Source organism: Salvelinus alpinus, chromosome 4 (genome assembly GCF_045679555.1).
Source record: "Salvelinus alpinus chromosome 4, SLU_Salpinus.1, whole genome shotgun sequence".
NCBI classification, from domain to species: Eukaryota; Metazoa; Chordata; class Actinopteri; order Salmoniformes; family Salmonidae; genus Salvelinus; species Salvelinus alpinus.
In genome coordinates, this window is record NC_092089.1 from 3,266,152 (window position 1) to 3,291,151 (window position 25,000).

Below are 25,000 nucleotides of genomic sequence, written 5' to 3' on the forward strand. Positions count from 1 at the left end.
ACCTTTCTCCCTCCTCCCTTCTGCTTCCACATCCTCAACCCCTCCTCCACCTTTCTCCCTCCTCCTCCCTTCTGCTTCCACATCCTCAACCCCTCCTCCACCTTTCTCCCTCCTCCTCCCTTCTGCTTCCACATCCTCAGTCCCTCCTCCATCTTTCTCCCTCCTCCTCCCTTCTGCTTCCACATCCTCAACCCCTCCTCTACCTTTCTCCCTCCTCCTCCCTTCTTCTTCCACATCCTCAACCCCTCCTCCACCTTTCTCCCTCCTCCTCCCTTCTGCTTTCAAATCCTCAGTCCTTCCTCCACCTTTCCTTCCCCTTTCCTCCATATTCCTCCCTCCTCCCTTCTTCTTCCACATCCTCAACCCCTCCCCCACCTTTCTCCCTCCTCCTCCCTTCTGCTTCCAAATCCTCAGTCCTTCCTTCCCCCTTCCTCCACCTGTCTCCCTCCTCCTCCCCTCTCTTCCCACTTTTTTTTCAGGGGGTGCTTCAGCACATTCAGCACCCCTAGTTCCCGCGGCTATGCTCACCCCCTTTCCTACTCCACCGCTGGTTGTCATTGGGAAGGTGGAGTGGAGGTCACTTCTATCAGGGAACCGTGAGGGGGAGAGGACCAACATGGTCTTTTACCCTCAGGGAGGAGAATGGACTGACATAAAGGAGGAGAAGAGAGAAGACAGACTACTGGACCACAGACAGACTACTAGACCACAGAAAGACTACTAGTCCACAGACATACTACTGGACCACAGACAGACTACTGGACCACAGATTCCTGGAGCACAGAGAGACTACTAGTCCACAGACAGACTACTAGACCACAGACAGATTACTGGACCACAGACATGCTACTAGTCCACAGACAGACTACTGGACCACGGACAGACTACTGGACCACACACAGACTACTGGACCACAGACAGACTACTAGACCACAGACAGACCACTGGAGCACAGACTCCTGGACCACAGACAGACTACTAGACCACAGACAGACTACTGGAGCACAGACTCCTGGACCACAGACAGACTACTGGACCACAGACAGACTACCAGACCACAGCCAGACTACTGGACCACAGGCGGACTACTGGACTACACACAGACTACTAGACCACAGACAGACTACTGGACCACAGACAGACTACTAGACCACAGCCAGACTACTAGACCTCAGACAGACTACTGTACCACAGACTCCTGGAGCACAGAGAGACTACTAGTCCACAGACAGACCACTGGACCACAGACAGACTACTAGACCACAGAAAGACTACTAGTCCACAGACAGACTCCTGGAGCACAGACAGGCTACTAGTCCACAGACAGACTACTAGTCCACAGACAGACTACTAGTCCACAGACTACTAGTTCACAGACAGACTACTAGGCCATAGTCAGACTCCTGGACCACATACTGACTACTGGAGCACAAACTACTGAAGCACAGACATACTACTTGTCCACAGACAGACTACTGGACCACAGACAGACTACTGGACCACAGATGGACTACTGGACCACAGACAGACTACTGGACCACAGATAGACTACTGGACCACAGACAGACTACTGGACCACAGACAGACTACTGGACCACAGACAGACTACTGGACCACAAACATACTACTGGACCAGACATACTACTGGACCAGACATACTACTGGACCACAAACACACTACTGGACCAGACAGACTACTGGACCACAGACATACTACTGGACCAGACATACTACTGGACCACAGACAGACTACTGGACCAGACATACTACTGGACAAGATAGACTACTGAACTACAAACAGACTACTGGACCAGATATACTACTGGACCAGACATACTACTGGACAAGACAGACTACTGGACCACAGACAGACTACTGGACCAGACATACTACTGGACCACAGACAGACTACTGGACCAGACATACTACTGGACAAGACAGACTACTGGACCACAAACAGACTACTGGACCAGACATACTACTGGACCAGACAGACTACTGGACCAGACATACTACTGGACCAGACATACTACTGGACCAGACATACTACTGGACCACAGACAGACTACTGGACAAGACAGACTACTGGACCAGGCATACTACTGGACCAGACAGACTACTGGACCAGACAGACTACTGGACCAGACAGACTACTGGACCAGACATACTACTGGACAAGAAAGACTACTGGACTACAAACAGTCTCAGTCAAAACGTCAGTTGGTCATGTTGAGTGGATGGAAATATGACCTTTTAACCGAGGCCTGATTTTCAAAAGGTTTGATAAATCCTGCTATTCAAACCTGGTAGCTTTGTCCCTATGCCTATTTACTAAATGTAGGGAGACATAGGCAGAGTCAGACACATGGCCTAATTGTTGGCATCATAGTTGATTCATTTAAACATCGTTTTGCTATTTTAGGTCAACAGTCATTTTAATTTCCCCCTCAATATCAACCGAGGATATTGTAATAAATGAAATGACAGCACATGCTGCCAAGTGATGGGAAATTGCTGTACCCCACATCCTCCCCACCTCCCCCTCCCTTATTTTCTAGCTCATCCATTGCTCGGCACCAACCTGGACTCAGGGGTAGACGTAACATATTAAATGTAATCCAAAAGACTTACTGGTATGATATGCTACGTTTCGTATGGTACAGTGGCTTGTGAACGTATTCACCCCCTTGGTATTTTTCCTATTTTGTTGCCTTACAACCTGGAATTAAAATACATTTTGGGGGGGTTTGTATCATTTGATGTACACAACATGTACACAACATGCCTACCACTCTGAAGATGCAAAATATGTTTTATTGTGAAATAAACAAGAAATAAGACTAAAAACCTGAAAACTTGAGCGTGCATAACTATTCACCCCCCAAGGTCAATACTTTGTAGAGCCACCTTTTCCAGCAATTACAGCTGCAAGTCTCTTGGGGGTATGTCTCTATGAGCTTGTCACATCTAGCCACTGGGATTTTTGCTCATTCTTCAAGGCAAAACTGCTTCAGCTCCTTCAAGTTGGATGGGTTCTGCTGGTGTACAGCAATCTTTAAGTCATACCACAGATTCTCATTTGGATTGAGGTCTGGGCTTTGACTCGGCCATTCCAAGACATTTAAATGTTTCCCCTTAAACCAGTCGAGTGTTGCTTTAGCAGTAAGCTTAGGGTCATTGTCCTGCTGGAAGGTGAACCTCCATCCCAGTCTCAAGTCTTTGGAAGACTGAAACAGGTTTCCCTCAAAAATGTCCCTGTTGATGAAAAACATCCCCACAGCTTGATGCTGCCACCACCATGCTTCACTGTGGAGATGGTGTTCTCGGGGTGATGAGAGGTGTTGGGTTTGTGCTAGACATAGTGTTTTCCTTGATGGCCAAAAAGCTAAATTTTAGTCTCATCTGGCCAGAGTACCTTCTTCCATATGTTTGGGGAGTCTTCCACATGCCTTTTGGCGAACACCAAACGTGTTTGCTTATTTTTTTCTGTAAGCAATGGCTTTTTTCTGGCCACTCTTCCTTAATAACCAGCTTTGTGGAGTGTATGGCTTAAAGTGAACATATGGACAGATACTCCTATCTCGGCTGTGGAGCTTTGCAACTCCTTCAGGGTCATCTTTGGTCTCTTTGTTGCCTCTCTGATTAATGCCCACCTTTCCTGGTCCGTGAGTTTTGGTGGACGGCCCTCTCTTGGCAGGTTTGTTGTGGTGCCATATTCTTTACATTTTTAATAATGGATTTAATTGTGCTCCGTGGGATGTTTAAAGTTTCAGATATTTTTTTAGAACCCAACCCTGATCTGTTCTTCTCCACAACTTTGTCCCTGACCTGTTTGGAGAGCTCCTTGGTCTTCATGGTGCCGCTTGCTTGGTGGTGCCCCTTGCTTAGTGGTGTTGCAGAATCTGGGGCCTTTCAGAACAGGTATATACTGAGATCATGTGACACTTAGAATGCACACAGGTGGACTTTATTTATATAATTATGTGACTTTGATTGCACCAGATCTTATTTAGGGGCTTCATAGCAAAGGGGGTGAATACATATGCACTCACCACTTTTCCATTTTTTTTATTTTTTAAACAAGTAATATTTTACATTTCACTTCACCAATTTGGACTATTTTGTGTATGTCCATTACATGAAATCCAAATAAAAATAGATTTAAATGACAGGTTGTAATGCAATAAAATAGGAAAAAACACCAAGGGAGATGAATACTTTTGCAAGGCTCTGTATGTATTAATTAGTGGATGTCCATCATCCATTTCATATGATATGTTACGAATTGCAATTTGTACAATATGTTATTATTGCAATTCGTACAATATGTTACAAAATTGCAAATGTATCATATGTTACAAATTCCAATTTGTTTTCGCTAACATGAGTTAGGTGGCTAACAGTAACATTAGCTAGGTGGCTAACATTACCTAGGCTAGGGTTTAGGGTTAAGGTTAGGAGTTAGGTTAAGGGTTAAGATTAGGGTCAGGGAAAGGGTTAGCTAACATGCTAAATAGTTGCAAAATAGATCAAAAGTCATAAGAAGTTGCAAAATTGGTAATTCGTTAAAATGCTAAAGTTGTCCATGATGAGATTCGAAATGCAACTTTTAGGTTGCTATACTTCGCGTTATATTCCCACCCATCCACCTTCGCATTAAACGTCCACCCATCCACCCGGACCAACCACCCTACCACCCTTTAGTTTTTGCCTTAAGTAACCTTCTGTCTTATGTAACCATACCAAACATAAGGTGACTAATTTGAGTATCCCGGATTTACATTTACTATGTTACGTCTAGTCTATAAGACCAGGCTGTTAGCACAACACGGACAGCCAATCCCGCTCGGCTCGACTCCCAAGTATACCTGGAGATTTTAGACACGAATAAAAACTGTCTCTACTGAGAAGACCTGACGGAACAATGACAGGTACCGAGTGAAGAATTAATAGCGGAATATCAAGATAAGAACACTGTGTGTGTTCCGGAGGCGTTCGCTGTTCGAGTGAGCACCTTTTGGTTCGGAGCGCACACATACGCACGCATCTGAGCAGCGATGGGCGCTTGGACGCTGCTGCTGTGCCTACTCGCCATTGTGAGAGGTGAGTAAGTTGTCTGTCGAGGCTGTGTTAATGGCTCGCCGGACCCGGGAATGATGCGCTTTTGTGTGGCTCTTCTCGGTACGACCACGGGATGCTGAAAGCACCATACATTAGTCTTCTATAGATTTAATGGAAGGATGCTTTGAGGGAGGGATAGTTGGATAAAGGGAGAGGAGAAGACAAGATAGAGATAATGACTGTTTCATTGCTGTGTCACCATCGTTCTCCTAACGGCTGTGTGTGAGTACGTACTAGGCTACAACGGAATGATGATGTTAGAGAGAAATGGTACATCATAACTGCATTACGTTATGCGCTCAACTGGGGTGATCTTTTATGACAACATTACTGAAGGCAACCAGGAAGACAATATTTATCTTTATGCTACGCGTTCATATATTGTAGAATGCAATACAATGGAGAAGGTGAGTTCCCCTCCTACAATAAAAGATGCGTTGAATCCTATACCCAAGCAATCCATGATTATTGAGTCCCCTTTACTGTGTGGATATGTCTTTCTTTCTATTGAGAGAAGCCACATGTTTTTCCCATCAACATAGCCTTTTAGTCTATATTACTTAACCATTATAATGACGTTGCATGACTGATAATGGAAGATTATGTGTCACTGTATAGCTGGCCTGGCTTATAGTACACAGATCAAGTAACATTATCACCCTAGTGTGGGATCCAAGGTTAGAGGTATGATTGATTCACACACACACACACACACACACACACACACACACACACACACACACACACACACACACACACACACACACACACACACACACACACACACACACACACGGCAGCAGGTAGCCTAGCGGTTAGAGCGTTGGGCCAGTAACTGAAAGGTTGCTACTTATAACTGAACCGACAAGGTAAAAAATCTGTTGATGTGCCCTTGAGCAAGGCACTTAACCCTAATTGCATCAGGGTCACCGTTGATAATGGCAGACCCTGGCTGTGACTCCACTCTCCGAGGGTGTCTCAATATAGGGTGTCTCAATACACACACACACACACACACACACACACACACACACACACACACACACATACACATACACATACACACACACACACCCCTATCTACACAATTGAGCCCCACAGTGGACGCGTCATAAAACCTAGCAGTCAAACATGGAAATGGTTCGCTCTCGTGTAAATCTCTCTCAGACAAGGAGACTTTTATCTATATATTCAGCTCTATTTACTCTCGGATTCCAAAATGCTAACTAGCATCAAGTAGACATCATGCAAGACTACAAATCCCTGCAAGCTCTTGCACATAGACTACAGATCCCTGAAAGCTCTTGCACTTCATCTCTAGCTGACACGTTTGCTGTCAGCCAGCTATATGAATAAGTTGGCATGGTGTTAGAATGCACTGCTGTATTAAAGCAATTGAGAACTAACTTGTTGACATGTTTTGTTGCAGATTCAAAGTCAAATTAACTCATTGCAGAATGTATCCATAATCATGAATGAATAAGTATATTTTTTTGACCAGAATGCACCAGTCACCCATCAATCACGTCAAACACCTGTGAGAGCAAAATGACAAGATGATGCTATAATACTGTTATTGCATCAAATGGTTGTTTTCTAGGGAGTTTTTCCGAGCCACCGTGCTTCTACACCTGCATTACTTGCTGTTTGGGGTTTTAGCACTTTGAGATATCAGCTGATGTAAGAAGGGCTATATAAATACATTTGATTTGATTTGTTTTGTGGAATAGAATAAGGGTCTTATAACACTGTCATCTGGGCATGGTCTTCTGAGTTGGGCCTCTGGGGGCTCAATGCTGACTGTGGATTTACCATGCCTTTGGTGATAAAACCTAAAGACCGCATTCCATAGCATGAGTTGGTGTTTGTGTGCTGAGAGGTACCAGGCTGGAGATGGCTCTGGTATGGATAATGATGAGAGGAACTTTGTTTTTGGGGGCCAGACCCTGGTTTCCACACAATGAGAACAGTCTTTACAGTAGATACTGTCTGCTGTGAATTGTCAATTTATTTTATACAAGTCCTAACCTTGTGACCCATTCCACACATCTGTTGTTTGTCATATAGACTAAGCGGGTGTATCTTTGCTATAAAAGATCTTTGTTTCTTTTGTGTCGGGGCTCTCAACGAATCATATAAGGGTGGTTCGTCGACCAGCCATTACTATTGCAGGGTACTCACATCATTAACTTGTGTGTGTGGTGTGACCTGCCTTCCTTATTAATAAGTGAATTAAGATTAGTTTATGTTTAAATCTGACTTGTGTGATGAGTTTGTCTCTCCTCATTTGATAATAAACAAATAACCACCACACACCTTAACTCCAACAATTAAATTGTTTTAATGAAATCTAAATAGTAAACAATGGTCAATGGTCAATGTAACAGGTCCATGTAGCCATGCCTAAACACAGCTATATCAACACCCTTCTGGTCAATGTAACAGGTCCATGTAGCCATGTCTAAACACAGCTATATCAACACCCTTCTGGTCAATGTAACAGGTCCATGTAGCCATGTCTAAACACAGCTATATCAACACCCTTCTGGTCAATGTAACAGGTCCATGTAGCCATGTCTAAACACAGCTATATCAACACCCTTCTGGTCAATGTAACAGGTCCATGTAGCCATGCCTAAACACAGCTATATCAACACCCTTCTGGTCAATGTAACAGGTCCATGTAGCCATGCCTAAACACAGCTATATCAACACCCTTCTGGTCAATGTAACAGGTCCATGTAGCCATGTCTAAACACAGCTATATCATCACCCTTCTGGTCAATGTAACAGGACCATGTAGCCATGCCTAAACACAGCTATATCAACACCCTTCTGGTCAATGTAACAGGTCCATGTAGCCATGCCTAAACACAGCTATATCAATACCCTTCTGGTCAATGTAACAGGTCCATGTAGCCATGTCTAAACACAGCTATATCATCACCTTTCTGGTCAATGTAACAGGACCATGTAGCCATGCCTAAACACAGCTATATCAACACCCTTCTGGTCAATGTAACAGGTCCATGTAGCCATGCCTAAACACAGCTATATCAACACCCTTCTGGTCAATGTAACAGGTCCATGTAGCCATGCCTAAACACAGCTATATCAATACCCTTCTGGTCAATGTAACAGGTCCATGTAGCCATGCCTAAACACAGCTATATCAACACCCTTCTGGTCAATGTAACAGGTCCATGTAGCCATGCCTAAACACAGCTATATCAATACCCTTCTGGTCAATGTAACAGGTCCATGTAGCCATGCCTAAACACAGCTATATCAATACCCTTCTGGTCAATGTAACAGGTCCATGTAGCCATGCCTAAACACAGCTATATCAACACCCTTCTGGTCAATGTAACAGGTCCATGTAGCCATGCCTAAACACAGCTATATCAACACCCTTCTGGTCAATGTAACAGGTCCATGTAGCCATGTCTAAACACAGCTATATCAACACCCTTCTGGTCAATGTAACAGGTCCATGTAGCCATGTCTAAACACAGCTATATCAACACCCTTCTGGTCAATGTAACAGGTCCATGTAGCCATGCCTAAACACAGCTATATCAACACCCTTCTGGTCAATGTAACAGGTCCATGTAGCCATGTCTAAACACAGCTATATCAATACCCTTCTGGTCAATGTAACAGGTCCATGTAGCCATGTCTAAACACAGCTATATCAACACCCTTCTGGTCAATGTAACAGGTCCATGTAGCCATGTCTAAACACAGCTATATCAATACCCTTCTGGTCAATGTAACAGGTCCATGTAGCCATGTCTAAACACAGCTATATCAACACCCTTCTGGTCAATGTAACAGGTCCATGTAGCCATGTCTAAACACAGCTATATCAACACCCTTCTGGTCAATGTAACAGGACCATGTAGCCATGCCTAAACACAGCTATATCAACACACTTCTGGTCAATGTAACAGGACCATGTAGCCATGCCTAAACACAGCTATATCAACACCCTTCTGGTCAATGTAACAGGACCATGTAGCCATGCCTAAACACAGCTATATCAACACCCTTCTGGTCAATGTAACAGGTCCATGTAGCCATGCCTAAACACAGCTATATCAACACCCTTCTGGTCAATGTAACAGGTCCATGTAGCCATGCCTAAACACAGCTATATCAACACCCTTCTGGTCAATGTAACAGGTCCATGTAGCCATGCCTAAACACAGCTATATCAACACCCTTCTGGTCAATGTAACAGGTCCATGTAGCCATGTCTAAACACAGCTATATCAACACCCTTCTGGTCAATGTAACAGGTCCATGTAGCCATGCCTAAACACAGCTATATCAACACCCTTCTGGTCAATGTAACAGGTCCATGTAGCCATGCCTAAACACAGCTATATCAACACCCTTCTGGTCAATGTAACAGGACCATGTAGCCATGCCTAAACACAGCTATATCAACACCCTTCTGGTCAATGTAACAGGTCCATGTAGCCATGTCTAAACACAGCTATATCAACACCCTTCTGGTCAATGTAACAGGTCCATGTAGCCATGCCTAAACACAGCTATACCAACACCCTTCTGGTCAATGTAACAGGTCCATGTAGCCATGTCTAAACACAGCTATATCAACACCCTTCTGGTCAATGTAACAGGTCCATGTAGCCATGTCTAAACACAGCTATATCAATACCCTTCTGGTCAATGTAACAGGTCCATGTAGCCATGCCTAAACACAGCTATATCAATACCCTTCTGGTCAATGTAACAGGTCCATGTTGCTGCTATCAATTGTGAGCAGCACATTTACCATTGCATTCAGTCTGAATCCCAGGATGAGCAGGAGTACAGAATTTACATAGGTGAAAGAAAAGGTAGCAAAAACAGTACCCCAAAACACTTTTAAATGTGTTTCTGAGTCTAGATGTTATCAAATCAGGAGAAGAACAAGTGAAGGAAGCAGCATAGGGAAATTGGGTGAACATAGGGTGGGTTTACAGCGATAAGATGGAGAGTTAAAAGGGTCAGAAGTTGAGGGACCATGGGACATGAAAGACATAGTGTGGAATAAGGGGTAGCTAGAGGGATGGGTGGACATGGAATACACATAAAATATGGTGCTGCTGTGCTTCTACACCCCTTTTAGGTTGTTGTTACCCCATGTCCAGTCATACTCGGGGACTCGGAGTGTGTCCCTCGACGTCATTCCGTCTCAGTTGCAGCATTCAATTCGTGGTCATTGTGTGACATTAAAGACGATGAGTGATCACAGCATTTCCACAAATTGAGCCATAGACAATAGCATTGAGGACAGCATTTTGTTGACAACATGGTGGTTTACACTATGTCTACTGTGTGTGAATGATGGAAGAATCTTACCCCAGCTGTAGGTCCATTTGAGTGTGTGTGGCCACTTAGGCCTGCACATCAACCAGTACTGGGACCATTTGAGACTTGTAATGCTTGCTTTCAAAGTGCTGCTTAAATTTCTTCAGGTCTGCATATATACTGAACAGAAATACAGTATAAACGCAACATATAAAGTGTTGGTCCCATGTTTCATGAGCTGAAATAAAAGATCCCAGAAATGTTCCATACTCATAAAAAGCGTATTTCTCTAAAAAGTTTGTTTATATCCCTGTTAGTGAGAATTTATCCTTTGCCAAGATAATCCAGTCACCTGACAGGTGTGGCATATCAAGAAGCTGATCAAACAGCATGATCATTACACAGGCGCGCCTTGTGCTGGGGACGATAAAAGGCCACTCTAAAATGTACACTTTTGTCACACAAGACAATGCCACAGATGTCTCAAGTTTTGAGGGAGTGTGCAAATCAAATCAAATCAAACCTTATTTGCCACATGAGCCAAATACAACAAGTGTAGACTTCACCGTGAAATGCTTACTTACAAGCCCTTAACCAACAGTGCAGTTCAAGAAGAAGAAAATATTTACCAAGTAGGCTAAAATATAAAGTACACAAGAAGAATAACAATAAAGAGGCTATATACAGGGGGCACCGGTACCGAGTCAGAGTGCAGGGGTACAGGCTAGTTGAGGTAATCTGTACATGTAGGTGGGGGCGAAGTGACTATGCATAGGTAACAAACAAACAGCGAGTAGCGGCAGTGTACAAGGGGGGGGGGGGGGGTTCAATGTAAATTGTCCTGTGACAATTTTTATGAATTGTTCAGCAGTCTAATGGTTTGGGGGTAGAAGCTGTTGAGGAGCCTTTTGGTCCTAGACTTCGCGCTCCGGTACCGCTTGCTGTGCAGTAGCAGAGAAAACAGTCTATAACTTGGGTGACTGGAGTCGCTGACAATTTTATGGGCTTTCCTCTGACACCGCCTATTATATAGGTCCTGGATGGCAGGAAGCTTAGCCCCAGTAATGTACTGGGCCGTTCGCACTACCCTCTGTAGCGCCTTGTGGTCAGATGCCGAGCACTTGCCATACCAGGCGGTGATACAACCGGTCAGGATGCTCTCGATGGTGCAACTGTAGAACCTTTTGAGGATCTGGGGGCCTATGCCAAATCTTTTCAGTCTCCTGAGGGGGAAAAGGTTTTGTCGTGCCCTCTTCACGATTGTCTTGGTATGTTTGGACCATGATAGTTTGTTGGTGATGTGGACACACAATTGGTGTCACGCCCTGACCTTAGTATTCTTTGTTTTCTTTATTATTTTGGTTAGGTCAGGGTGTGACGAGGGTGGTATGTGTTGTTTTTGTCTTGTCTAGGGTTTTGTATGTCTAGGTGTGTGTGTCTAGTCTAGACATATGTAGGTCTATGGTGGCCTGGATTGGTTCCCAATCAGAGGCAGCTGTTTATCGTTGTCTCTGATTGGGGATCATATTTAGGTTGCCATTTCCAGTTTTGGTTTGTGGGTTATTGTCTATGTGATGTTGCATGTCTGCAAACGTTATATTTAGCGTCACATTCGTTTTTGTTATTTTGTATTAGTTTAGTTATTATTCTTCGTTATAATTAAAGAAGATGTATTCACATCACGCTGCGCTTTGGTCTCCTCACTACGACGTTCGTGACAGAATAACCCACCAAACAAGGACCAAGCAGCGTGATAGGAGGGAACAGCGCGTAATGGGGAAATGGACCTGGGACGAAATACTGGACGGAAAAGGATCCTGGACATGGGAGTAAATATTGGATGGAGCAGGACCCTGGACACAGCCAGGGGAGTATCGCCGTCCTAAGGAGGAGTTAGAAGCAGTGAAAACGGAACGGCGATACTACGAGGAAGGATACCGGAGAATAGAGGAACAGGGAAAATATGAAAATAAAATAAATTTGATGATCTTTTTGGCTTTCCAAATGTGTGTATAAAACACCCCCTCCGCTGTGTGTTAACTACTCATTTATACAGTTAATGCGTTAACTACCCTGTTTGTATACAGTTAATGTGTGTGTGTGTGTGTGTGTGTGTGTCTCATTGTTATACTGGTGATGATAGATGGTTAGTTAACCCAGGGCTGAGGGGGAGTCCCCTGTCCTGTCACTCTCTATTGATTGGTTGGAAATCTAAAGGCAGCTGTAACTCGGCCAATCAGTGATGTGTTTATTGCTCCTCTCTGGGCCAATCCATGTTGAGCAGACATCAACACTAAATTACAGAGAGGTTAATGAGCCGAAACAACACAAAACACCAGCCAACGGCAACCACTTACCCTGCACACACACACACACACACACACACACACACACACACACACACACACACACACACACACACACACACACACACACACACACACACACACACACACACACACACACACACACACATTAACTGTATACAATGCACACACATACAGACAACACCCAAGACTGAATCTAATATTAAATCATAGGCCTCAGGATTACACACAGACACACACATACATATTACACACATACATATTACACACATGCATATTACAAATTCATACAAGCAAGGAGAGCACACGGCAACACACACATGCGTACATGAACGTGCAGACATGCATACATTATTCTACCCAGACACACGTAAAGGAATCATGCATATATAAATGCACTCCTTACTATCTCTAGAACACTCTCACACGCACACACACACACAGACACGCACGCACACACACACACTAATAACAATGATGGAGAGAGATAGTGTTGGTCACCCTATGTTCTATATTTATCTCCCATATCTTACACCCCAATATACACACACACACACACACACACACACACACACACACACACACACACACACACACACACACACACACACACACACACACACACACACACACACACACACACACACACACACACACACACACACTCTTTCCAAGGACATTTGAACACCTTTCAGAAAAATCTCCCTTACCTGGTAGTAGTATGATGATGGCTCTAGTTGTTGTCTCAGTGTGTAGGCCAGCGTTTCCCAAACCTGGGGTTGCCTAATTTGAAAATGAGGTCGTGAGAAAAACTCTGAAATCAAATAAATAAAATTGCGCTTGGTTCCTAGAACCGGGGTTATATCAGTAACCTCCGTTAGCTGCTAGATACGGTTGTAATAAACAGAGCGGTTTCTGTTTTCTTCTTACAAATGTGTCTATCTGTTATGTTAGGACCCCATCACTGAAAGATACAGTAATACCCACAGGGACACATGTATATTCTGTTCCCCTCTACAATGCCCACAAGCTGCGCAGGACTCACTAGAACAGAGTGGACAAGACCAGGTACTAACATCATCAACAGAATATCATACACAATTATGACCTTATGATCGTCTGAACTTCCCAATGCCTTTCTGAGGCATTTCTGTCACTTTAAACCATACCGTCTTCAGATTGAAATACTGTCAACAGTACTGCCAGACTGCTTTATAATAGACTGTCATAGCCCCTATTAAAAAAGTACACAACATTATTTCCCCGTGCTTCTTGCCTAGCATTTGGTTTGGTACAGCGGGGGTTAATATAAGCCTCACTGTGTGCTTATCTAACGTCGTTAGCCTAGCTGTCCTCCATAACAAACGTTAACGTTATATTCTTGACTTGACAATCAACAGTTGCCTATTCATACATTATTTATCAAATCATTATTTATTGAAGTTCTTGTCTCTCGTCATCCTTGAACCTCTGCTTACTAGCTAGCTAGCCAGCTAGCTACATTCCAATGATTTGTTTAGCATAGCAACGTGCAATGAATATATTACTGAACATTATTTACAACTGGTTAGCGTATTCACTTGCATTTCAGAGTCAGCCCTCACCAGCAGTGATTCCCCTATCATTACTTAAGCTGGCTGCCTGCCACCCTTAGCCCATAGCCTTCCAGTAACATTTGGCCGGTTCAATTGAACAATTAGGTGTTGGCAGCTGTTATATCACTCAGGGAAACTAGAGAGGAAATGCTTAATCAGTACTTCCCCCTTAGACTCGCTACATCCTTTATCTTTGGGCTTCTCTGCTCTCAGCTGACTGGGCTCATTCAGATCACTTTCTGCTGACTGATCTGATCTGTACGTCATCCGTATCGGCTGCCTGCTGCAAATCACACTGTCCTGCTATGACTGTTTCTGTTACTGTTACTGCTACTGTTACTGTTACTGTTACTGCTATGGTCACTGTTATTGTTATTGTTACTGTCACTGTCACTGTTACTGCACCTGTTACTGTTACTGCTACTGTCACTGTTATTGTTATTGTTACTGTCACTTTCACTGTTACTGTTACTGCTACTGCTACTGTTACTGTTACTGCTACTGTCACTGTTATTGTTAATGTTACTGTCACTGTCACTGTCACTGTCACTGTTACTGCTACTGTTACTGTTACTGCTACTGTCACTGTTATTGTTATTGTTACTGTCACTGTCACTGTTACTGTTACTGCTACTGTTACTGTTACTGCTACTGTCACTGTTATTGTTAATGTTACTGTCACTGTCACTGTCACTGTCACTGTCACTGTTACTGTTACTGTTACTGCTACTGTCACTGTTATTGTTATTGTTACTGTCACTGTCACTGTTACTGTTACTGCTACTGTTACTGTTACTGTTACTGTTACTGCTACTGTCACTGTTATTGTTAATGTTACTGTCACTGTCACTGTCACTGTTACTGTTACTGTTACTGTTACTGTTACTGTTACTGTTACTGCTATTGTCACTGTTACTGCTACTGTTACTGTTATTGCTACTGTTACTGCTACTGCTACTGCTACTGTTACTGTTACGGCTACTGTTACAGCTACTGTTACTGCTACGGCTACTGTTACTGCTACTGTTACTGTTACGGATACTCTTACTGTTACTGCTACGGCTAATGCTACGGCTACTGTTACTGCTACTGTTACTGTTGCTGCTACTGTTACTGTTACTACTACTGTCACTGTTATTGTTATTGTTACTGTCACTGTTACTGCTACTGCTACTGTTACTGCTACTGTTACTGTTATTGCTAGTGTTACTGCTACTGCTACTGTTACTGCTACTGCTACTGTTACTGTTATTGCTAGTGTTACTGTTACTGCTACTGTTAATGTTACTGCTACTGCTACTCTTACAGGTTACTGCTACTGTTACTGGTACGGCTACTGTTACTGCTACTACTACTCTTACTGCTACTGTTAGTGTTACGGCTACTGTTACTGCTACTACTACTCTTACTGTTACTGCTACTACTACTCTTACTGTTACTGCTACTGTTAATGTTACTGCTACTGCTACTCTTACAGGTTACTGCTACTGTTACTGGTACGGCTACTGTTACTGCTACTACTACTCTTACTGCTACTGTTAGTGTTACGGCTACTGTTACTGCTACTACTACTCTTACTGTTACTGCTACTGCTACTCTTACTGCTATTCTTACTGTTACTACTACTGTTACGGCTACTGTTACTGCTACTAATACTCTTACTGCTACTCTTACTGTTACTGCTACTGCTACTGTTACTGTTATGGCTACTGTTACTGCTACTGTTACTGCTACGGCTACGGCTACTGTTACTGCTACTGTTACTGTTACGGATACTCTTACTGTTACTGTTACTGCTACGGCTAATGCTACGGCTACTGTTAATGTTGCTGCTACTGTTACTGTTACTACTACTGCCACTGTTATTGTTATTGTCAGTGTCACTGTCACTGTCACTGTCACTGTCACTGTTACTGCTACTGTTACTGTTACTGCTACTGTCACTGGTATTGCTACTGCTACTGTTACTGCTACTGCTACTGTTACTGTTATTGCTAGTGTTACTGCTACTGTTACTGCTACTGTTACTGTTACTGTTACTGTTACTGTTACTGTTACTGCTACTGTTACTGCTACTGCTACTCTTACTGCTATTCTTACTGTTACTGCTGCTGCTACTGTTACTGTTATGGCTACTGTTACTGCTACAGCTACTGTTACTGCTACTGTTACTGTTACGGATACTCTTACTGTTACTGTTACTACTACGGCTAATGCTACGGCTACTGTTACTACTGCTGTTACTGTTGCTGCTACTGTTACTGTTACTACTACTGTCACTGTTATTGTTATTGTTACTGTCACTGTTACTGCTACTGTTACTGTTACTGCTACTGTCACTGGTATTGTTACTGCTACTGTTACTGCTATTGCTACTGTTACTGTTATTGCTAGTGTTACTGCCACTGTTACTGCTACTGTTACTGTTACTGCTACTGTTACTGCTACTAATACTCTACCTGCTACTTTATTGTTATTGCTACTGTTAAGGCTACTGTTTCTGTTACTGCTACTCTTACTGCTACTCTTACTTCTACTGCTACTGTTATTGCTACTGTTACTGCTACTGGTACTGTTACTGCTACTGCTACTGTTACTGCTACTGTTACTGCTACTGTTACTGCTACTGCTACTCTTACTGCTACTCTTACTGTTACTGCTACTGTTACGGATACTGTTACTGCTACTGCTACTGCTACTCTTACTGCTACTCTTACTGTTACTGCTACTGTTACGGATACTGTTACTGCTACTTCTACTGCTACTCTTACTGCTACTCTTACTGTTACTGCTACTGTTACGGATACTGTTACTGCTACTGCTACTGCTACTCTTACTGCTACTGCTACTGCTACTGTTACGGCTACTGTTACTGCTACTGTTAATGCTACTGTTACTGCTACTCTTACTGCTACTGTTACTGCTACTCTTACTGCTACTCGTACTGTTACTGCTATTGTTACTGCTACTGCTACTCTTACTGCTACTCTTACTGTTACTGCTCCTGCTACGGCTACTGCTACTCTTACTATTACTGCTACTCTTACTGTTACTGCTACTGTTACTGCTACGGCTACTGTTACGGCTACTGCTACTGCTACTCTTACTGCTACCCTTACTGTTACTGCTACTGTTACTGTTACTGTTACTGCTACTGTTACTGCTACTGCTACTCTTACTGCTACTGTTACTGCTACTGCTTCTGCTACTCTTACTGCTACTCTTACTGTTACTGCTACTGCTACTGTTACGGCTACTGTTACTGCTACTCTTACTGCTACCCTTACTGTTACTGCTACTGTTACTGCTACTTCTACTCTTACTGCTACTCTTACTGTTACTGCTACTGCTACTGCTACTGTTACGGCTACTGTTACTGCTACTGTTACTCTTACTGCTACTCTTACTGTTACTGCTACTGCTACTGTTACGGCTACTGCTACTGCTACTGCTACTCTTACTGCTACTCTTACTGTTACTGCTACTCTTACTGTTACTGCTACTGCTACTGTTACTGTTACGGCTACTGTTACTGCTACTGTTACTGTTACTGCTACTGTTACGGCTACTGCTACTGTTGCTGCTATGGCTACTGTTACGGCTACTGCTACTGCTACTGGTACTGTTACTGCTACTTTTACTGCTACTGTTACTGCTACTGCTACTGTTACTACTACTGTTACTGTTACTGCTACCCTTACTGCTACTGTTACTGTTACTGCTACTGTTACTACTACTGTTACTGCTACTGTTGATACTATGGCTACTGTTACGGCTACTTCTACTGTTACTTCTACTGTTACTGTTACTTCTACTGTTACTGTTACTGCTACTGTTACTACTACTGCTACTGTTACTGCTACTGCTACTGCTACTGCTACTGTTACTTTTACTGCTACTGTTACTGTTACTGCTACTGTTACTGCTACTGTTTCTGTTACTGCTACTGTTATGGCTACTGCTACTGTTACTGCTACTGTTACTAGTACTGCTATTGCTACTGTTACTGCTACTGACCCTGTTACTGCTACTGTTACTGTTACTGCTACTGTTACTGGTACTGCTATTGCTACTGTTACTGCTACTGACCCTGTTACTGCTACTGTCACTGTTACGGCTACTGTTACTACTACTCTTACTGCTACTGCTACTGCTACTGTTATTGCTTCTGCTACTGTTACTACTACTGTTACTGCTACTGCTATGGCTACTGCTACTGTCACTGCTACTGAAGTAGAGTGGCCAAACAGAAGTCACTCCTCAGTAAAAGGCACACGACAGCCCGAGGGGAGCTTGCCAAAAAAAAACTAAAGACTCTCAGACCATGAGAAACAAGATTATCTGGTCTGATGAAACCAAGATTGAACTCTTTGGCCTGAATGCCAAGCATCACGTCTGGAGGAAACCTGGCACCATCCCTACGGTGGAGCATGGTTGAGGCAGCATCATACTGTGGGGATGTTTTTCAGCAGCAGGGACTGAGAAACTAGTCAGGATCAAGGGAAAGATGAACGGAGCAAAGCACAGAGAGATCCTTGATGAAAACCTGCTCCAGAGCGCTCATGACTTCAGACTGGGACGAAGGTTCACCTTCCAACAGGACAACAACGTTAAGCACAGAGCCAAGACAACACTCTCCCACTGTACAAAAGGGGTTCTATATAAATAGGAATCATCATCACTACAATAAGCCAAACAGGATGATTCCATTTAGATGCAGGGTGCTGGCCCTGTGTGTCCCGGTTTCCCCAGTAGAGTGTGTCTTAACCTTCTATCTGTTGGTTTGAGGTGTGTGTCAGTGCAGGCTGCTGAGGGGAGAACGGCTCATAATATTGGCTGGAACGGAGCCAGTGGAATGGCATTAAACACCTGGAAACCAAGGTGCCACCATCCTCCTGTGGTGTGTATGAATGTGTTTGAATGTTTGTGTGAAATGGGCTGTGTGTGTGTGAAGTAGAACACGAGTGTGTGTTTCATGAGTGTGTTGCTATTTCTTAGACCTCTGTGTTTTGGGGTTCGGATGGGATGCACATGAAGTCTTACAACTATTCGAATCACCCAAAAAAAGCAAAACCATGTTTGTAGACAAAACCTGTCTCATCCTTATCTAGTCTGATCATTATCCAGTCTCATCCTTATCTAGACTCATCCTTATCGAGTCTCATCATTATCCAGTCTCATCCTTATCTAGTCTCATCCTTATCTAGTCTTATCATTATCCAGTCTCATCCTTATCTAGTCTTATCATTATCCAGTCTCATCCTTATCTAGTCTTATCATTATCCAGTCTCATCCTTATCTAGTCTTATCATTATCCAGTCTCATCCTTATCTAGTCTCTTCCTTATCTAGTATCATCCTTATCTAGTCTCACCCTTATCTAGTCTCATCTTTATCTAGTATCATCCTTACTACTCTCATCTAGTCTCATCCTGATTTAGTCGCATCTAGTCTCATCCTTATCTAGACTGATTCTTATCTAGTATCATCCTTATCTAGTCTCACCCTTATCTAGTCTCATCTTTGTCTAGTATCATCCTTATCTCGTCTCATCTAGTCTCATCCTGATTTAGTCTCATCTAGTCTCATCTAGACTCATTCTTATCTAGTCTCATCCTTATCTAGTATCGTCCTTATCTAGTCTCACCATTATCTGTCTCATCTTTATCTAGTCTCATCCTTATCTAGTCTCATCTAGTCTCATCCTGATTTAGTCTCATCTAATCTCATCCTTATCTAGCCTCATCTAGTCTCATCCTGATTTAGTCTCATCTAGTCTCATCTAGTCTCATCCTTATCTAGTCTCATCCTTATCTAGTCTCACCCTTATCTAGTCTTATCCTTATCTAGTCTCATCCTTATCTAGTATCATCCTTATCTAGTCTCATCTAGTCTCATCCTGATTTAGTATCATCTAGTCTCATCTAGTCTCATCCTTATCTAGTCTCATCCTTATCTAGTATCATCCTTATCTACTCTCATCTCGTCTCATCCTGATTTAGTCTCATCTAGTCTCATCTAGTCTCATCCTTATCTAGTCTAATCCTTATCTAGTATCATCCTTATCTAGTCTCACCCTTATCTAGTCTAATCTTTATCTAGTATCATCCTTATCTACTCTCATCTAGTCTCATCCTGATTTAGTCTCATCTAGTCTCATCCTTATCTAGTCTGATTCTTATCTAGTATCATCCTTATCTAGTCTCACCCTTATCTAGTCTCACCTTTATCTAGAATCATCCTTATCTCGTGTCATCTAGTCTCATCCTGATTTAGTCTCATCTAGTCTCATCCTTATCTAGTCTCATCCTTATCTAGTATCGTCCTTATCTAGTCTCACCCTTATCTAGTCTCATCTTTATCTAGTATCATCCTTATCTAGTCTCATCTAGTCTCATCCTGATTTAGTCTCATCTAGTCTCATCCTTATCTAGTCTCATCCTTATCTAGTATCGTCCTTATCTAGTCTCACCCTTATCTAGTCTCATCTTTATCTAGTCTCATCCTTATCTAGTCTCATCCTTATCTAGTATCATCCTTATCTAGTCTCAACCTTATCTAGTCACATCCTTATCTTGTCTCATCCGGATTTAGGCTCAGGGTAAGGTCATCATGGCGTACCTCTACCTCCCTTCCCTCAGTCTTATCTAGTCTCATCTAGTCTCATCCTGATTTAGTCTCATCTAGTCTCATCTAGTTTCACCCTTATCTAGTCTCACCCTTATCTAGTCTCATCCTTATCTAGTCGCATCCTTATCTACTCTCATCTAGTCTCATCCTGATTTAGTCTCAGGGTGAGGTCATCATGGCGTACCTCTACCTCCCTTCCCTCAGTCTTATCTAGTCTCATCTAGTCTCATCCTGATTTAGTCTCATCTAGTCTCATCTAGTCTCACCCTTATCTAGTCTCACCCTTATCTAGTCTCATCCTTATCTAGTCTCATCCTTATCTACTCTCATCTAGTCTCATCCTGATTTAGTCTCAGGTTGAGGTCATCATGGCGTACCTCTACCTCCTTCCCTCAGTCTTATCTAGTCTCATCTAGTCTCATCCTGATTTAGTCTCAGGGTGAGGTCATCATGGCGTACCTCTACCTCCTTCTCTCAGTCTTATCTAGTCTCATCTAGTCTCATCATGATTGAGTCTCGGGGTGAGGTCATCATGGCGTACCTCTACCTCCTTCTCTCAGTCTTATCTAGTCTCATCTAGTCTCATCCTGATTTAGTCTCAGGGTGAGGTCATCATGGCGTACCTCTACCTCCTTCTCTCAGTCTTATCTAGTCTCATCTAGTCTCATCCTGATTCAGTCTCAGGGTGAGGTCATCATGGCGTACCTCTACCTCCTTCCCTCAGTCTTATCTAGTCTCATCTAGTCTCATCCTGATTTAGTCTCAGGGTGAGGTCATCATGGTGTACCTCTACCTCCTTCCCTCAGTCTTATCTAGTCTCATCTAGTCTCATCCTGATTTAGTCTCAGGGTGAGGTCATCATGGCGTACCTCTACCCCCTTCCCTCAGTCTTATCTAGTCTCATCTAGTCTCATCCTGATTTAGTCTCAGGGTGAGGTCATCTTGGCGTACCTCTACCTCCTTCCCTCAGTCTTATCTAGTCTCATCTAGTCTCATCCTGATTTAGTCTCAGGGTGAGGTCATCATGGCGTACCTCTACCTCCTTCCCTCAGTCTTATCTAGTCTCATCTAGTCTCATCCTGATTTAGTCTCAGGGTGAGGTCATCATGGTGTACCTCTACCTCCTTCCCTCAGTCTTATCTAGTCTTATCTAGTCTCATCCTGATTTAGTCTCAGGGTGAGGTCATCATGGCGTACCTCTACCTCCTTCCCTCAGTCTTATCTAGTCTCATCTAGTCTCATCCTGATTTAGTCTCAGGGTGAGGTCATCATGGCGTACCTCTATCTCCCTTCCCTCAGTCTTATCTAGTCTCATCCTGATTTAGTCTCAGGGTGAGGTCATCATGGCGTACCTCTACCCCCTTCCCTCAGTCTTATCTAGTCTCATCTAGTCTCATCTTGATTTATTCTCAGGGTGAGGTCATCATGGCGTACCTCTACCTCCTTCCCTCAGTCTTATCTAGTCTCATCTAGTCTCATCCTGATTTAGTCTCAGGGTGAGGTCATCATGGCGTACCTCTACCTCCTTCCCTCAGTCTTATCTAGTCTCATCTAGTCTCATCCTGATTTAGTCTCAGGGTGAGTTCATCATGGTGTACCTCTACCTCCTTCCCTCAGTCTTATCTAGTCTCATCTAGTCTCATCCTGATTTAGTCTCAGGGTGAGGTCATCATGGCGTACCTCTACCCCCTTCCCTCAGTCTTATCTAGTCTCATCTAGTCTCATCCTGATTTAGTCTCAGGGTGAGGTCATCATGGCGTACCTCTACCTCCTTCCCTCAGTCTTATCTAGTCTCATCTAGTCTCATCCTGATTTAGTCTCAGGGTGAGGTCATCATGGCGTACCTCTACCTCCTTCCCTCAGTCTTATCTAGTCTCATCTAGTCTCATCCTGATTTAGTCTCAGGGTGAGGTCATCATGGTGTACCTCTACCTCCTTCCCTCAGTCTTATCTAGTCTTATCTAGTCTCATCCTGATTTAGTCTCAGGGTGAGGTCATCATGGCGTACCTCTACCCCCTTCCCTCAGTCTTATCTAGTCTCATCTAGTCTCATCCTGATTTAGTCTCAGGGTGAGGTCATCATGGCGTACCTCTACCTCCCTTCCCTCAGTCTTATCTAGTCTCATCCTGATTTAGTCTCAGGGTGAGGTCATCATGGCGTACCTCTACCCCCTTCCCTCAGTCTTATCTAGTCTCATCTAGTCTCATCTTGATTTATTCTCAGGGTGAGGTCATCATGGCGTACCTCTACCTCCTTCCCTCAGTCTTATCTAGTCTCATCTAGTCTCATCCTGATTTAGTCTCAGGGTGAGGTCATCATGGCGTACCTCTACCTCCTTCCCTCAGTCTCATCTAGTCTCATCTAGTCTCATCCTGATTTAGTCTCAGGGTAAGGTCATCATGGCGTACCTCTACCCCCTTCCCTCAGTCTTATCTAGTCTCATCTAGTCTCATCCTGATTTAGTCTCAGGTTGAGGTCATCATGGCGTACCTCTACCTCCTTCCCTCAGTCTTATCTAGTCTCATCTAGTCTCATCCTGATTTAGTCTCAGGGTGAGGTCATCATGGCGTTCCTCTACCTCGTTCCCTCAGTCTTATCTAGTCTCATCCTGATTTAGTCTCATGTTGAGGTCATCATGGCGTACCTCTACCTCCTTCCCTCAGTCTCATCTAGTCTCATCCTGATTTAGTCTCAGGGTGAGGTCATCATGGCGTTCCTCTACCTCGTTCCCTCAGTCTTATCTAGTCTCATCCTGATTTAGTCTCATGTTGAGGTCATCATGGCGTACCTCTACCTCCTTCCCTCAGTCTCATCTAGTCTCATCCTGATTTAGTCTCAGGGTGAGGTCATCATGGCGTTCCTCTACCTCGTTCCCTCAGTCTTATCTAGTCTCATCCTGATTTAGTCTCAGGTTGAGGTCATCATGGTGTACCTCTACCTCCTTCTCTCAGTCTTATCTAGTCTCATCTAGTCTCATCCTGATTCAGTCTCAGGGTGAGGTCATCATGGCGTACCTCTACCTCCTTCCCTCAGTCTTATCTAGTCTCATCCTGATTTAGTCTCAGGGTGAGGTCATCATGGCGTACCTCTACCTCCTTCCCTCAGTCTTATCTAGTCTTATCTAGTCTCATCCTGATTTAGTCTCAGGGTGAGGTCATCATGGCGTACCTCTACCTCCTTCCCTCAGTCTTATCTAGTCTCATCTAGTCTCATCCTGATTTAGTCTCAGGGTGAGGTCATCATGGTGTACCTCTACCTCCTTCTCTCAGTCTTATCTAGTCTCATCTAGTCTCATCCTGATTTAGTCTCAGGGTGAGGTCATCATGGCGTACCTCTACCTCCTTCCCTCAGTCTTATCTAGTCTCATCCTGATTTATTCTCAGGGTGAGGTCATCATGGCGTACCTCTACCTCCTTCCCTCAGTCTTATCTAGTCTCATCTAGTCTCATCCTGATTTAGTCTCAGGGTGAGGTCATCATGGCGTACCTCTACCTCCTTCCCTCAGTCTTATCTAGTCTCATATAGTCTCACCCTTATCTAGTCTGATCCTTATCTAGTCTCATCCTTATCTACTCTCATCTAGTCTCATCCTGATTTAGTCTCAGGGTGAGGTCATCATGGCGTACCTCTACCTCCTTCCCTCAGTCTTATCTAGTCTCATCTAGTCTCATCCTGATTTAGTCTCAGGGTGAGGTCATCATGGCGTACCTCTACCTCCTTCCCTCAGTCTTATCTAGTCTCATATAGTCTCACCCTTATCTAGTCTGATCCTTATCTAGTCTCATCCTTATCTACTCTCATCTAGTCTCATCCTGATTTAGTCTCAGGGTGAGGTCATCATGGCGTACCTCTACCTCCCTTCCCTCAGTCTTATCTAGTCTCATCCTGATTTAGTCTCAGGGTGAGGTCATCATGGCGTACCTCTACCCCCTTCCCTCAGTCTTATCTAGTCTCATCTAGTCTCATCTTGATTTATTCTCAGGGTGAGGTCATCATGGCGTACCT

At 43.6% G+C, this 25,000-nt stretch overlaps 2 protein-coding genes across 2 annotated transcripts in view; both read left to right on the top strand.

Annotated features, from left to right (window-relative positions):
* LOC139572252 (uncharacterized) overlaps positions 1–724 on the top strand; it is a 17,304-nt gene extending 16,580 nt beyond the window's left edge. Inside the window, exons 3-4 of the mRNA XM_071394896.1 lie at positions 1–292; positions 480–724. The exon at positions 1–292 is cut by the window's left edge and continues 1,219 nt beyond it. Of these exons, the coding sequence (XP_071250997.1) occupies positions 1–292; positions 480–724 (537 nt within the window). The remainder of the gene's footprint in view (positions 293–479) is intronic.
* A 4,071-nt stretch (positions 725–4,795) lies between these two features.
* Positions 4,796–25,000, top strand: part of LOC139572765 (neuronal acetylcholine receptor subunit beta-2-like) — a 50,259-nt gene continuing 30,054 nt past the window's right edge. Inside the window, exon 1 of the mRNA XM_071395522.1 lies at positions 4,796–5,103. Coding sequence (XP_071251623.1) covers positions 5,058–5,103 — 46 coding nt within the window. The 5' untranslated portion in view covers positions 4,796–5,057. The remainder of the gene's footprint in view (positions 5,104–25,000) is intronic.